The sequence below is a fragment of the Harpia harpyja genome, chromosome 16, assembly GCF_026419915.1.
Source record: "Harpia harpyja isolate bHarHar1 chromosome 16, bHarHar1 primary haplotype, whole genome shotgun sequence".
Classification (NCBI taxonomy): domain Eukaryota; kingdom Metazoa; phylum Chordata; class Aves; order Accipitriformes; family Accipitridae; genus Harpia; species Harpia harpyja.
In genome coordinates this window covers 21,546,281-21,562,976 of record NC_068955.1, presented here as the reverse complement: position 1 = coordinate 21,562,976, position 16,696 = coordinate 21,546,281, and the positions used below count along the sequence as shown (strand labels likewise).

The following is a 16,696-nucleotide window of genomic DNA, read 5'->3' as shown; positions in this document are numbered from 1 at the left end:
CAGGAAAGGAAAGTAAATGAAGCAGCATAACACTGTTGCTTCCATGCTTTGAAGAGAATGCAGCTCCCTTGGGTCTGAGTATGTCAGGAAATGAAATCAGCTCTGTGATTCCCCTACTTGTCTCCTAATTACATCCCAGTGTATCTCAGAGGCAGCTAAGAATATAACTCAAAATAACAATCTCTTTACTTAATATTTCACAGACATTTTTTACCAGATACTGATGGCAGCATGAACCCTCAGTTCAGTTTCTGTGGGACATCGTTTTTCTTTTGGCATGTATTTGAACACCTATTTTCAATATGAAGTGAAATTTTTAGCCAAAATCTATACAGCTGTTCCTACTACAGTCTAGTATGACTTACCTACATGAAAGCAGGAAAATGCACTTGACTGTCTTTAAGTGAATTAATTAAAATGAACTAAACCTCCATGTGGATATTTTCATTCATAATCCAAGTGAGCTTCATTTGATTAACTGTTTCACTCCTTTAAAGCAATCTACATACAATGAAATCCCTTTGATTCTGAATACATGAACAGATGAGTTTAGCATAATCCACTTAACCCACTTACATTCAAGTTAATTTTCCTGGACATGTTCCCATGTAGAAAACTTTTAATATTCTTAAAGTAACATAATTCAATTGAGTGGTATGCACACACCACTTCACACATATCATCTACACCTCACACAAGAAAAGCAAAATTGCTGGAACTCCTACTAAAAACAATGTCATGCCTTTAATCCTTTTCACACTTACCTTTCTCACATTATAAAAGTCTCGATGGGGATTACTCTTTAGTTCTTTAAATTCCGACATTTCATTTAACATCTCATGTAAACTAAATTTAGATTCTAAAAAGTTAAGCCTCCGATGACAATATGTTTTTCTGTAAAAGAAAACAGAAAAATTAACTGTAACTTAAAACTATCTGTATTTCAAGTTCAGTGAGAACTTGAAAGTTTTCACAGTAAAAACATTTTTTTTTTTTTATGAAGACCAAGACAAATTCATTCTTATCCTACTGGTTAACAAATATATAAGTCAATATCCAATATGATTTCAGACCAACGTTATTAGTGAAATCTCAAACAGAGCTCTACATAACCATGTTATGTCCTTTAAGTTGTCCATGTATTGTTATCACTGTATCTGTGCATAAACTGCAGTTCTTTTTGTATCTTTACTTTACTTAGCATCGTTAGTAATGATGGCCAAAGAAAGCATAAAACCTATAATAAAATGTGATGTCAATTGCTACTACTCTGAAACTATATCTCCAATAGAGCAGATCACCTCATATATAACAGAAACAACCTGTAAGCCAGATTTGCTCGCTATGGAAATAATTTTGTTTTTAAATTTGCCATTTAAGTTTATTTGCTTTTTCAATGTGAATGTAAGAAGCCAAGATACAACCCAATCCACTTTCATTTTTTATCCCTTAAAAAACACATATATTGTGTAGAAATACTTTTTTTCCAAAATAATTTATTGTGTTCTTAGAAAAATCATGCTTTTTTGTTCCTGCTTGCCTATTTCTCTGTCTTCACTTTCATCTTCTGTTATGTTTCTCATACTATTTTTAACCAAGGACATGGTTTTTCTCTTCACCATCTGTCAATTCTTATTGAATCTACAATATTTTTGTAGCACTATTGATGTAATAGCCTTCTTTTTTCTGCTTTATTGTTGACAATCTCTCCTCAATGGGACACAAATCCCATTATGCATTTGAAAGTCTGATTCAAACACAGTCTCACTGGATCTGATACTGATCAAGACCCGTTTGCTCACTGCAGGAGGCCTTTGTCAGGTTATATTATTATTCAAGAGACTGGAAGACTGAGGAGTAGGGGTGAGATTTCACCACTTTAAGAACAGCGCAGATTAAAGAACAATGGGTTCTTGATCTCCAAGCAGCCCCATGTGTGATAGGCATAAATGACAGGAAAGCACTTGCTGCAAACAGGGAAACAATACTGTATGAAGAGCTTATGCAACAGGATTACTGAAAAGACTTTCTCCTTTTAGTTTGTGTGTATTTATCAGCGAGTGCAAATCAGCCTGCAAAAGCTTAATCTGAAGGAGTGAAAGGAGCAGATGATTGCTCCTACATTCACAAAGGTGCTGAGTGTTCTAACATGTCCAAGCGCCGTTCTTATTTATGGCTTCCTGATAAAGACTGTTAACAAAAGCTGCAAAAAGAAGGGTCTTCCGCATGACTTTTGTTTCAAGTTTTTCCTCGTCCTTTAATCTTCTCAGTATCTGCGTCTTGGAATATAACATGCTGAAACTGGAAATGCATTTACCTATTGCATACTGTAAACATGAATACTCAAGCTAGCTCTGATTTGGAGCAGGAGTGCTGATAATGCTGGTGGAAGCATAGGCTTTTGCCCTTGAAAAAGTGCTTAGAGAATGGGACAGTTCTGTTCAGCCCATCTGGTTTGCCACTATCAATGTGCAAGGCAGACAGATTATGCTGCAGGTGTCAGACGGACCCAAAAGGGAAAGAATGCATCAGGTGTGACTAACTTGTCACATTGTAAGCGATGATCTCTCAAAGGCACGACTAGGAATGCAGTGCTGGCAGGCAGGCCAAATAGTTCTTACGAACAGTCCAGGTTCCTGCTTTGTTCCATCCTAGGGTGGATTCTTTTCCTTTCCAGGTGTTGAGGCCATGAGAAACCTTGATGTTTCCAGTCCTCAGCTGGGAAGTAAACTTAAAAACTGGTTGCATATGTTTTCGTTATGCACTGGACTTGCTTTGTCACAAGTGTGTCAGTGACCATACTAGAGTTGTTGTAGTTCTGATTTTTACAGATTTCCCAGGAGTTTGATCGTTCTGGGAAATTTCAGACCTATTTTGATTGTGCATGTGCAGATCAGTTTTGCAGCACATGAGCAGTTAATTTACATCTGGAACAAATCAGACTGAATATTTATGTTGGTGAGCTGTTCTGTATGCTCTACATAGGCAGGGTTTCTCTTCATGCAGCAATAGTACAACAGACATGAAGGAATTCCAGACAACTGTACAAAAACCTCAAATTCAGCATAGGCCAAAACAAAATAAAAAAGGTGAGGTTCAAGTCTCAGTTCCCATGCCTCAAGAAGTTTGGGTCAGATTTGACTTGAATGGGAACATTTGGCCAATTTCTTGCTTTTCTGTTAACTGCTCATTTTGCCATGGTGGATGCAAAGAAACTAAGGAAATGAAATATAGCTGTATGTGTTTGGTTTCGTTTTTTTTTTCCAAGTCCTTCCATGATGCATTAATGCTTGAGAAGGGCAAAACAAAACATTACAGAAGAATGAGTACGTTGAGGAATTAAATATCACAAAAGTGGGAAGTATTAAACTAAAGGTAACTAGTAGCCTGAAGGGGCAGAGAAGAAAGAGTAACATACGTTGGACCATCTGCAATTAGAGCAAGAACGTGGCTCAGGTCAAGAGTATAGGTCTCCAGGTCAGGATATGGCAGACTCCGAGGCTCATTGAGTTCCATCATTTCTTTGTTATCATAAACAAAGGGAATGCCACCTTTTATCTTGATAACATAATCCAAATTGTCTGGAGCATCATCAAGATTGTAAGGATCTTCATTTTCTTCTGGGGGTGAATGGAAATCTGGAAATAAATTTACATTATGTTTAGAAGAAATAACACAAAAGGCAAAATAATTACAAAAAGGACTTTCTGCTTCTATAATGCTTCATTTCTAACAGATCTTAATACTTTCATTAAAATCTCATTTTCAGTCACTATAAAAGATCTGTTTTTACAACACAGCTTTATTCTGACAAGCTTTAATTACAGTCCCTCTCTAAGCTAAGTACCTACCTTAATTCAAGTATTATACATTATTAGAACTATTCTCTGAACCAACGTATAAATATATTGAGTAGTATTCTTTATTAATGTATGATGGCACAAGTTTCAAAATAAGTTTCCAGAAGCATGTTAGGATGGCTGAAAGTACAGTTGAGATTTTTGAACAATAAAACAGTTGTTGACTTCATAGCCACCTTCATTATTTTCCTTTCACCTTCTGACTCCCTGCAGTAATTTTAGAAGTTTGTATTTAAGCACACAGTAATGCAGCTGTTCTCATATTGAAACACCAGTCAGAAAAGAACTGGCTGTGCCTTACTTCTTCACCTCTGCCCTTCCCACAATCCAATGAGCTAGACTAGTGCATGCGTACTAGGACTGTTTCCCCTTTCTCTCAACCATTAGTGAATATACTTCAATCATGGTAGAGCAGGAAATAATTTAAGACTCAGTGCTTCTCATTCTGACCAAGGCAGTGGTTGGTTTGTAGTTTATTGGGGGGGGTTGGTTGGTTTTGTTGTGTTTTGATCAGGGTTTTTTCTTTTGTGCTTTTTTGTTGTTTGCGTTTTGGTTTGTGGTTTTTGTGGTTTTGTTTGGTTTGTTGTTGGGGTTTTTTTGTTGGGGGGGGGGGGTTCTTTCTTTCTTTGGGTTTTTTCTTTGTTTGTTTTTTTCTTTTAAATAAAACTCCTTATTTTTGTTTAATTGCTTTCGAATAGAACCAAGAAGCGCAGAAGCCAGCCATAGTACAACACAACTCTAGTTTTCCCCTTGGCCTTCTGATCATGACCAAAATCCGAAAGTACCAGAATCACAGCTGGGATCTGTTCAGTACAGTTTTGTAATCCCTTTACAAAATTACAGGGTTTTTTGGTTTTTTTGTTTTTGGGGTTTTTTTTTCCTAAGAATCAGGTAAACACACATACTTCTGGGACATTCAGCTTATGTGAACACTCAAACATTATCACTCATGCTAATCAATGTTCATCGCTTCTTTTACAGTATCTTACTAATGCAACTAGCATAAAATAAGTGTCTCAACTACATTTATGTCAACTGAACCACATTTTTGGGCTCAGTCTTATTACCGAGATTTCTTCTTTTACCTGTTCAGTTAAGCCAAGACAGAAAAGTAATTAGCCAGTCCTAGAGAACCTGAACATATGTTATAAACTGATACCATTCTTATCTCTAATATTCATAACTATCCAGCTGAAACTTGTGCTAATTAAGACATCATGTAATGAGATTTTATTCTTTATGTCATAAGTTTAAAATCATAACTGTAAAAAAGTTATTAATGTAATAATAGCTTGAAAATACCTCCCTGGCAGCTGTTCCAAAACACCTTTCCCGTCTTGAACATTCAGTATACTGTCCTCTTTACACTCTTTCTGTATAACAAACGCTTGAAAACATGTTAATTCACCCTCTTTCAACCACTGAGCTAGAGGGTAATTGATTTAAAATGTCACTTTATGGCTGAGAATACATTGCCAACAATATGGACACATCTACAGTGGCACACCTGTACAGACCAAAGGTTGATCCTCACAGGCTAAATCCAAAAACTAGCAGTGCGAACAGTTTAATGCACAAGCAAATCTTTCAAGACACAATCCACCTAAGTGACAAATATAATTTGTGACATACATAGCGGGGAATATATTCAACCTAATAAGCCTTGCTGAGAGAGCAGTTTATTAACCCAGGCAGAATGTCCAACAAATATGACTACACAGCTTCCAGTCCGGTAAGTGTACCATGCCTGTGAAATTACTGAATCAGGGCTTGCTAACAGGCATGTCTGTATTGTGCTTCAATTTACAATGTAGATGAGCTCATAATCCCTTTTATTTCAGCATGCCAAGATCAGGAGGAATGACTTTTCACTTTAAACCATATCCATATATCTTTTTCCTGGAGGAACACAAGTGTACTACTTACCATCCCATTTGCTGCAAAAAAAAAAAAATAATCAATGAGCATCTAGTATGTTTTTTCAGGTTTTGACAGCTTCAAAGTTTCAGATTAGACACAGAATTTATGACTTTAGTCCATCAGTGATTCTCCACCACTTACTAACAGAATAAATTACAGAGGCAAAGACATTCAGAAGAGATCATCACAAAAATCCAACTTACCTTTACTACTGCAGTGCATGGGTTTAATTCTATATTTTAAAAAGAAGAACAAGGATATTCACCTGGATACACTTCATCTTCAACCTTCCATTTTTCGTCTTGCATGCTACACAGATACTGAGACGTTGTTCTTGGGAAGCGATGGTAGGCAAGACGTGAATACTTTTCTCGAATGAGAAGAGCTTTCACCAGGCTCTTGGCAGCTTGTTCATAATCATCAACTGTAACCTGAAAGGAAAGCCTGGATAAATACTGACAAAAATAAAACAGCAGTTTTAGCAACAAACTGAACCCATGCCAGTAACAAGGAGACTGAATTTCCAGAAATGTAAGTGTATGTGGCTTAACCATAAGTATCTTACCCAAGGTCTCAGGAAGCCAATGACAGAAACAGAGTCCAAATATGATGTGCAGAACACACACACACACTTTTTCTGCAATCATATATTATCCATTTATTTAATGCCTGATTATGTTTTTATCTATTTATTTTTTATGATAAAAAGTATAAAACTACCTGAACTTGACTTCAACTATTTCATAAATTAATGTGTTCACAAAGCAATTTAGTTTGTTGCGGAGAGCCGTAATATAGTGACATTTCACACTTCATATACATTAGCTGCTTGTGGTTTGGGATGTTTTCCCCCCCTAGATACAGAAAGGGGAAAAAAACAGTTTCTTACCCCCGCACAGTAGTCCCCACTAATTGAAACTCTCTGAAACTCTGGTACATCATATGGCACTTGGACTGGCAGAAAAGCACTTGGAAGAACTGGCGTTGCAGGAGACGGAACAGGATTGGCTGATGGTGCTTTCCATTCCTGAGACGGAATTTGTAATGACAAAGACTGGGATCGAATCATCTTGAAACTTTTCTTCCTATGAATTCATGGTATAAAGCATAAAATAAACCATGGTATAAAACATTAAATACACTGGAAAACTGATTACAGCAAAGAAATCACCCCCTCAGAAATTTTACAAATTAAATTAAATCTCTCATACCACAGGAAAAATGTTAGTCACAAAATATTTGTGCTTTTACCTTTTTTTCTATTGACATTTCACATGATATATGCTGCACACAATTGTGCTTACCCTCCACACAAATACAATATGCCATAATTTATTTACAATCACTGTAAGATGCCCTAAAGTTTGTTTTGTTTCACTTGTTACAAATTCAGTTTCAGCAAGTCAGTGTACAGAAGGAAAATGCAATCACTGTGCTTACTTTAGTGGGAGTTGATTCTTAGAAACTGGTAGCATCAGAATTCACAAAGTATCAGACAGAAACAAGTAAATGTTACGTACAGTAAGTTGTTGTAAGTTATCATGCTATTACACACTCTTTTCATTCTTCCCAAAACATGCAGGATTTAAAAACTCATCTAGTTGTCAGACAAGACTATGCATCAAAACTTCATATATAATCATTCAGTTAAACTTGTAAGAAAAAGGATAAGCACGTAGTTATTCCTTAGGCACTGTTTGATGAGACTTGAGCAAAAGGCTAATGTTGGTTATCAGAGTAATAACATAGCATGGCTTTGATATGCAAGTCCATTCCTCCCCTCAGGGCAGTAAATGGCTAACCCCCATAGACTTAAAACCTTTTGCCCTTTCTCCGCAAAACTGTGATAGATATGTACCTTAGACAAACCAGCTAAAAAATAATGCTGTATTTTTCAGTGAAGTAATTGTAATACCTCAAGTGAAGTTTTGGAATATCTCTAAAGATTTAATTTTCCTTACTCAGTTTAAATGTATTTAAATGTATATTAAATATTCACATAATAAATATATATGTTATAAACCACCTGTGATACCACTTTCTTTTGCACTGTGGAAATACTACCTCGTTTTATAAACTAGATGCTAAAACCTTAAAATGTTAGTAAGAACCACTAACAAAGAAAAAGGAATACTAGAATACTCTCTGGAAGTTGCATTACTTCTGTGACATTCTGAAGAATAAGAACATCTAGTGCTGGTACAATTAATACCCTGTGACCAAATTCCATCCTCTCTTAAGGACTTGTAGCCACCTATAAAATCAGTATGAAATTCTTGAAAGGCAGTGTTGGATCAACTGCAACTGAAAACAGAAGTTTTACTCATCTAACTGTCCTTGAAGTACACTTCAGTTCTGTAGGACAGGGATGAATACTTGTTCTGTTCCCACAGGTAAACAACATACATACAATATCCCACTTACCACAGTTAAGCTTGTGCAAAACTTGAGGTACAGTTTGACAGAACGTATTTCTATAAGACAATTTCCCAAATTAAAAGTGAAACTTAGCAGTTCAGGAGGAAATATATACCAAATAGTTGTTTGAATGAAAACATCTAGTTTTCCCTTCTGTGCTTGTTTACATCTATGAACATGCCAACTGGGAAACCCACTTGCACAATTCAAAACCTAAAGTCTCAGCCCGTATCATCAGCGTGTCATACCTTAATTTAACTAAATTGACTCTTCTCCCTTCTGTTCCAGAAGTAGGATGCCAAGTGTTGCCCAATTGATTGTCTGCAGCTAACCGGGTACATGTGTTTAGCTATCACTTTCGAAGGCTTCCCTGTTTGTCAGCTTTTTGAAGAGTCTGTACACATCCAAGCCATTTGGTGTCAGACTGCTGCTGAGCTCATGTGACTCTAGGAGATAGTCTAACCAGTCCACTAAAGTTAAGATACTGGAACAGCCTGACATCAGCGTAAGGCGGTAAGGCTACCTCTCAAAGAAGAGAATCATAAACCAAATCAAGTTTGGCTTCATTAGATTCATGGGTAAACCAAAGGTGGACTGTACTTCCTTTTTTTTTTTTTGAGAAAACTCAAAATGCGTGCTTTTATGGCTGATAGTGGTTAAATTTTATCTCTGTGAGTTAAGGAAACCTATGAATAACCTCATTATGCCAATACCACTTTTCATCTTCTCCCTTGATGTTAAATGTCAAGCCTTTGCTTTCATCTATTTTTACAGAGACTAAAAGAAGTATCATATCACTGTCATTTTCTCTGTGTTAAAATTTTCCATTTCTCTGAATGAAACTACAATAAAGGGTAGTGGGGGGGAAGCGTTTCTTTTTCTGACTCGTTTTACATTAAAGAGTCTTAGGGTTGTGTTCACTTCTACCCAGCTATGCTGTTTGTTAAACTTGCATAAGCAGTTATCTATGCTACTGCTGGAAACAGCTGAGACCTCACCAATCTAAGCTCCCTAGGGCCCATCCCCGCACCTTGTGCATAGCACGGAGGAACATAACACAGATGCCCCTGGTACCTGCTGTTGACCTTTCTCCTGAAGTACTAAGAGACAGAATGTTATTCACCAGATATTTCAATATTAACTCAAACTCACTTAAAAAAACCTCTTTGCCACTAAGAAAGTAACTACCGAACAAACCTTTTAGCTGTTTCCACAGACTGTTGTTCTGCCAGTTCCTTCTGTAGCTCCCTTTCCTTGGCCTCTTTCTGCCCAATAGGGCAGTCTTCAGGCACAGTGAATAGTGACAAGGCATCTTTGCTGTCTTCTTCTCGGAGAACTTTAGCAAATACCTTCTCTGCTAGAAGTCGCACATGCTCATCAACCTCAGAGATGTTCAGCTTTGGAAACTGTCTGGGCATCTCAGCTAATAAGGAAGACAGTTGACAAAATTACAACTACAAGAAGAATACAGACATGTGAGAGACTGGGTTTTTTGGTCATATGCCTATGAAAATTAAGAGCTTAGAGCAAAAGCACAATAAAGTAGAACAGCTACGCAGAATTTAAACTATTATGCAGCACACAAGAACCACAGGTATCCACTGAGCACCTTTACTTGTAGAGCCATGCCAATTTGTGAACCAGGAACTTCTTGGTATACTCATGAAAATTCCTACAATATGTATGTACAAATTTGCCAGTAAGTTCCACTTGCATAATCAGATAGACTATTACTTGCGATATAATGTATGCTCAGCTGTATGTACTTGCACTGATTTTGATAGCATTCACTCAGTTGCCTGACTTCTTCCCTGCTCAGTGACTTCAAACCAATTTTAGAGCCACAAGCTAGAGAAGAAGCACATTTCTACCTCACCCCATCCTTTCCACAAATAAGAAAGTCATGGAGCTGCTGTAAAGTAAAATGGTTGCACAACAGGACCAAACATGGTGTAGTTAACTCAGTGACTTTTTTTTTTTAATTTGTTTTCAGTAGTTCATATCCTGCTTTTGAATTGTACATAGGAAGCAGATAGGATATGGACTTTAATTTCTACTTGGCATTTAAATATTATTTTTCTAAAAAACATGGTTTATATTTAAAATTTTTATTTAAGTAGCCTTTCATCACAAAATATTTCCATTTTGTTACAGCAGCACTACTGAAAATACCATCTTTAGTATTTCTTCTCTAGTTTCATGGCTTGCTTTATATTTCCTTCTCATACAATCCAAAACATCAATTTTGACATATCTGGTAGCATTCTGGAGGAGAAAAAAATACAGTGGTTGTAAGCTACTGACCAGCGTTATTTATTATGTACTATAAAGCTTTTTGAATGCCTTCAGTATGATAGAGTTTGTAACAAGTAAGATTAAATTCTTATTACATAAGTTAAAAATAGCCATGAACATGTCACAACAAATGGATCCAAGCACTGCCAAGAATGTGAAGTCTGGGTCCAAAAACTGGCATTTCAGAATCCTTTTTGGTTACAAAAATGCAAACATATTTTATAAGATGGTACTCATTCAAATAATGATGTACGCTGAAAGTCAACATGGTAGTTTTTAATCACTCCAGGCATAACTTATCAGGGCCCCCATTACAGTATTTCTGTAGGCATGCTGCAAGTTTCACATGTTGATATGCGATCCTTATGATATGTGATCCTGTTGTTTTCAGCCTAAAAGATTATAATTAATGTCCACCTGTTTTCACAGTTGCTTTGAGAACACTTTTGCTTTTATTCTAAAAGCAAATATAGTATCAAAAGGTGACAAGAGATATATTGGGCCATAACATGACAACTTAGTCATCATCTACATTATTCTTCATTCTTATTTTGTAAGAACCATCTCACAGCCCAGTGGAAAAACATCACTGCTTTTAAAGAACTGTGGATCTGACTCTATGCAGTTTTTCTGCCTGGATAGTATTTGTTTTACAGTTAGTATTAAGTCTTCATAAAATCAAGAATAACTACATAAGAAATATAAAAATACATACATTTTTAGCTGAATGATTCGATGACAATGCACTACGTTGTCCCAGAAGCATCCAAACTTAGATTCGGTTTCTCAATTTCAAACCTCAATGAAGTCATGGGAGTCTTTCCACTGACCTCAATGAACACAGTTGTCAGCAACAGTAACTGCCATACATACAGCTGCCAGCAACAACGGCCTTTTGGGCCACTTCAGCCAGGCAAGAACAGGCTTTATAGTTACTCGACTACAGTAAGAGTGCTAGCAATAATAGTGAAATGTGGAATAATAATGTTTCTTCTGCTGCTACATCAGCAATTAAAATATTTTCAGTACTAGCTGACTAGGACAGGAAAAATCAATTGTTTGTATGCTTATCATTGGCTGAGCATTTTTCTAGTATAAATGAACTTTTTCTTAGAGAATTGTGGTCAGAAACAGAAATGCAGTAGGACTGCATGAGAAACTACACCGCATTTTATAGCATTACAATAAGACAGTGAAGAGTCAGAATATATAGGTACAAGTGTGATCCTCTACTGAGACCAAAGGGTAGGTTTTTTCTTTCTTACAGAACCTGATTTCATGTTCTCCACTCAAGCAAATGAGAGACTAAGGCACAAAACACTTTGAAAGGTAGGTTCACCCACATCACTACTAGCTTATGTCACCAAAATGAGTTTAATAAACCTAAAATTGTTGTGAGGCACTTCATGCGATACTCATGCAAACTGGAAAACGGATGTGGATCTTCCATCCAGTATCCTTCTACAGAAGTGCTGTCCTTTACCCAAGGTGAGTGCCTGGGAGAGTGACAACTAGACATCTTAATGGGATGGGGAGAGGGTACAAGTGCCAACCAGCAAAAATGCTCTTTTCCTAAATACCTCTCTCACAGAACGACTGCTTGGCTTGCTCTTTAGTTCTGCACCTTTCTGGAAGGAAAGCAAGCTACTTCCCTTGAAACATGCTGCATAAAAAACATGATGGAATGACTATTTAAAAAGCAAGTATTGGCCAGGAATTTAATGGGATTGAATATGCCATGAAAACAACAGCCCCCGCCGCCTCCGAACCCCCGCGGGCGGTCAGCTGGCACCGCGGGGAGCCGCATCCCGCCGCCGCGAGCAGGTGGGGCCGGGCCGGCCCGGGCGGCGGGCGCTCCCGCCGCAGGAGCCCCGGACGCGGCCGCCCGGGGTCCGTCCCCGCCGGGGCGGCGGCCAAGGTCACCACCACCGCGGGCCAGCCCGGCACGGCGCTGCCTCCTGCCTCGGGACTTACCTAGCGCCCCGGGGAAAGCCATGTTGGGGCAGGGCAGGGCAGGGCCCCGCCACCTGCGCTCCCGCCGGCTGGAAAGACTGTCGGAAGCCGCCGGCGGAGGAGGCGGAGGGAGGAGCTGCTCCCGCCAGATGCCGCCGCTCCCCTCTGCCGCATTCACCCGCCGGCCGGCCGCCCCGGTACCGCAGTGCCGCGCCGCGCCGCCCCTTCCCCGGCCCTTTATGGCCGCCGCGGCCCCCGGGCGGAGGAGCCCGCTCGCCGCGCCCCCGGCCCCGCCAGGCCGGCCAGCTGCCTCCTGGGCGGCAGCATCGCGGCCCGGGGCGGCTCCGCAGCAGGTGGGGCCAGGGGCAGACGGAAGGAGGGCGCTGAGGTGGGAGCGGCGGCGGGCGCGGGTTGCAGCCTCCCGCCGGGCGAAGCGCCAGCTACAGGAGCGACCCCCGCCTCCCATGCCCCGCGGGTCCGGCGGGGCGAGGGGGGGGGCTGCCCAGCCCTGGCGCGGGGGGCGAGCGGCGCGGGGGGCCGCTAACGGTCGCCCTGACGGGGCGGGGCGGGGTGCGGCGGGCAGGGGCGCGCGCCCTATCCGTACCTTGCTGAGGAGACTCCCGCTCGGGGCGGCGGGCGTTGTTTCTCTCGGGAGGAGGCAGCCGTTTCGGGCACTGTCCGGCGCCGCTCGTCCCGCGGCTGCACCTGCGGCGACGGGACTGGCGGGGGCAGGGACAGGGACGGCACCTCCCCGTCCCGGGGCCGCGGCCTCAGCGGGAGCCGGGGGATCGGAGGGGAAGGCTTCGTCCCACGCGCCGCACCGGCCCCTTCCCCTTCGGCGGCTTCAAGACAGAAGTCGCGCTGTCACATGTCTCCTCGCCGGCGTGGGAGGGAGCTACCCGGGGCGCGCCGCCTCAGCCCGGCCCCGGCCCACCTCAGCCTGCCTGAGCTGGCCTCCTCAGCTGCGGGGTGGCCGGCGCGGGGCGCCTCACGAGTGCCGCCTTCGCAAGCGCTCACTTCAAAACTCCTCCCCAAAAACCGCTTTAATGTAGAAAACTTTGGTTCGAGACCAGAACCTCGGGAGGCTGGTGCAAAGATGACACCCGATAAGTAAGTTTGTGGACGATGTATCCCTATCAGAAGTGCTTTCAACAATGTACCGGGTGTGGTTCAGGTGCTCGTATATACTAAAAAAAAAAATCTTCCCGGGTAAAGAGCCCACGACAAATAACTGAAGGTCAAAACAAGCATGACTTGGCAGGAATGAGGATCTTAATATGTAAAATAATTTTACCTTATTTTGAGAGATTCTGGGCCCTGAAGCTGAAAGGTCTAGGGGCGTTTGTGGTAAGTTTGGGTTTATAGTACTTTGGAGTCTAATCTGAAGGTATTTAAATATAAAAGTATCTACAGCGGAGGGAAGCACTGGGAAGGAAGGTAGCGACTGAAGAACAAGGTCCTTGGTGTAAAAAGACAAGCAGGGTAAAGGTAGATCTCCCAAAATGTGTGAGGGATCAGGTAGGTCTGTGGCAAGTGTGCTGTCCTCCCAGCTTGGTCAACGAAGAAATGCTCCATTCATAAACTGCAGGGGGGGTTGGCTTCAGAAATTCCTCTACAGAGCTAGTGAAGAAACGGAAGTGAAAAGAAAGTAGGTGACCATACAAAGTTTGAGTTGCAAAGAAGAGTTGCAAAAGTTTGCAGAGAAGACCGGGTATTTTCACTCTTGTACTAGTATCAACATGATCACCTTCATGTGCTCGTAAAAAAAGCTAAGAATTATGGCCACAGCTGTTGTATGAGACATGTACCAATCCAAAGCATTTGAAAATGAGTCAGCCATCCAAAATCATAAAAATATAATTTATTTTAAAATAATAATACTACTACTAAAAAAAATAGACATTGTTTCTTAGCTTGGAAGAAAAGGCTTATGCTGTGTGTGCATGTTTCTCCCACAGTAACTCTAGTCTTCATCAGCTGCTGCCAGGCTACACCCAGACAAGCCATCTGCCACCCAGGAAGCTACATACTGTAAGTGTCTGTAACTGACTCACGGTTGCCCTGCCCACACGATATATGAGTAAAGGACACCTGTTGCTGCTGGCCATTTAGTACACCCGTTGATTGCTGATCTGTTAGTCCTGCTTCCTTTCTCCTGTTTCCCATGTCCTTCTCCCAACCATCTGCCTGAACTTGCCCAAACTTGCCTGCTTCCCATCACAGAGTTTGCCTGGCAGTTTGAGCTCCTTAGTGGCCCTCTAATCATAATTGTGCCCTACCTGCTGGACTCAGGTATCCCACGGCTTCTTGGATTCCTCTTCTCAGCTTGGCAAATTGGTCTTGCCTCCACTCTTGATTTAATCTCTCTTCTAACTATGGGATGCAAAAGACTGGAAGAGTTCCCTCTTGTGCTATCACTGGCTTTCTACCAACTGCAGTGAAAAAATAACGGTCTCAAAGACAACTGAGTTTCTACAGTTTTCTTTCATGGAAACAGGCAGCTCTGTACGCCTCAAGTGAAGAAAGCATTGCAGTGTGAGTTCACATTTTATGAAGGCCAGAGAATTCACGCAAAAGGGAGACCTTAAAAATGCCTTAACAAAGAAAAAGCTTCTATGAGCACTGGAGTACAAATCCACAAGGACACAGGACACTTGTTCTAGGTGACCATGACTATTTAAGTGAGCTCTCCTTTCGTAACAAGTTGGAAACCTTTAAAGGCAAACTGAGATCATAACTTAGTAAATTCATCTATAGTAATTGAAGCATTTAGAAAATACTATTGCAAGATCTGTAATAACGTCAGGATGGATTGTAAGAATAGGGTAATGGTAATAAATTAACAAGAAGATACTTCAAGTCCTCTCACATTTTGCAGGAGCAATTACTGTGATCAGTTATTTTACAAACTGTTCAGAACATACATTCGACTAGTGGGTCCAGTTTCATGTCCCATCTCTGCTCTCATAATGAACAATTCACATGTATCTTTGGGAAATAGAAGTAACACTAAGCTGACAACAATGAAATAGCATATTTTCAATAGTAGATGTTGTTGTACGCTTCCATTACCACCTGTAAAACATAAAGCATTGCATTTTGCATCCAGACTTAGAACAGCCCAGTGATGTCAGTCAACACCATGTTAAACACTTGCCATCTGGCCCATGAAGGAGTCTTTCTGCCAGTCCAGTTTGTGGGTAAACTATACTTTGTACACTTTATTAAGATTAGTGCAAGTGTCTCTGGAGTTATTTTAAATGTTCTGATTCCTATTGTAAAATGTCAGTACTTCCTGAAGCCATGTGGGTTTTGGTTCACTTCTTTTGTGTAGTGAGCAGTAGTTCTCTCAGGGAAATTTTACACTGTGTAAAAATGTATTTCTTTTTATCTTCTTAATCTTACACAAGAAAAAGTTACTGCCTTCCTTCTACCACAAAGTTACAACTGATTACATTTCTTTATATTATTTTTTAAACTCTGTATTTCTATTATGCCTTCAACTTGCTTTAAGCCCTACTTTAGAGATTATTCTTTTGGTGACAGTAGTAAACTCATGATTATTCCAGTGTACATGGTATTTGGACTGCTCTTTTGCAGTCAATCTATTTTAATGAAAGGAAATGCAATAAAAGTTTTAAAGATTTGCTTGCATGTCAACATCTACTGAGGAGTGGAATAAAATAAAGAAAACCCTAAATATACATCTGTATTATTAATACTTGGTTTTAGAAACAGACAAATCTTGTCCAGGAGATGATTAAAGCTGGAATGCATATTCATCAAAATTAGGAAATGGTCTCTCATTCTCACTTGACATTGTTTCAGTTGTTATAACATACTGCTTTCATTTGAACAGTGCCTTAAAAGCTAATGGATTTTTAATTCATTTTTTTTAATAGATTCATATTACTGACTGTGATATTGATAACAACAAAACAACTAATGGATCAAATTAAATATTTCAATCTATAGCGTACCCATTAGTGGCATCCAAGCAATATTAGACCTAGAACTTACTTTTCTGATCTTCAGTCAGTTCAGTTAATGATATGCTTGGCCCACATGCATTTACTTACTGAAGTGTAACTGATATTCCAACAGCAAAAAAGCACAGTTAAATAAAGTAATCTCCAAAAGCTGGAGGGGAGGTTTGTGCCAAATGTGAAACATAATTTAATCTCATTATCAAATACTCTACTAGAAAGGAAGAATGATTCAACTTTTTAAACAAAACAATAGATGAAAAT

General features: G+C 40.1%; 1 protein-coding gene across 2 annotated transcripts in view; it reads right to left on the bottom strand.

The window, feature by feature from the left end:
- Positions 1-12,833, bottom strand: part of AMPD3 (adenosine monophosphate deaminase 3) — a 45,768-nt gene extending 32,935 nt beyond the window's left edge. The window contains exons 1-6 of one of the 2 annotated variants that reach the window (XM_052810423.1): positions 12,468-12,833; positions 9,396-9,621; positions 6,670-6,865; positions 6,046-6,211; positions 3,419-3,638; positions 765-894 (exon numbers count right to left, since the gene is read on the bottom strand). In XM_052810423.1, the coding sequence (XP_052666383.1) occupies positions 765-894; positions 3,419-3,638; positions 6,046-6,211; positions 6,670-6,865; positions 9,396-9,621; positions 12,468-12,489 (960 nt within the window). In that variant the 5' untranslated portion in view covers positions 12,490-12,833. The remainder of the gene's footprint in view (positions 1-764; positions 895-3,418; positions 3,639-6,045; positions 6,212-6,669; positions 6,866-9,395; positions 9,622-12,467) is intronic. The other variant, XM_052810422.1, reaches the window with a different exon arrangement.
- Positions 12,834-16,696: the final 3,863 nt, after the last annotated feature.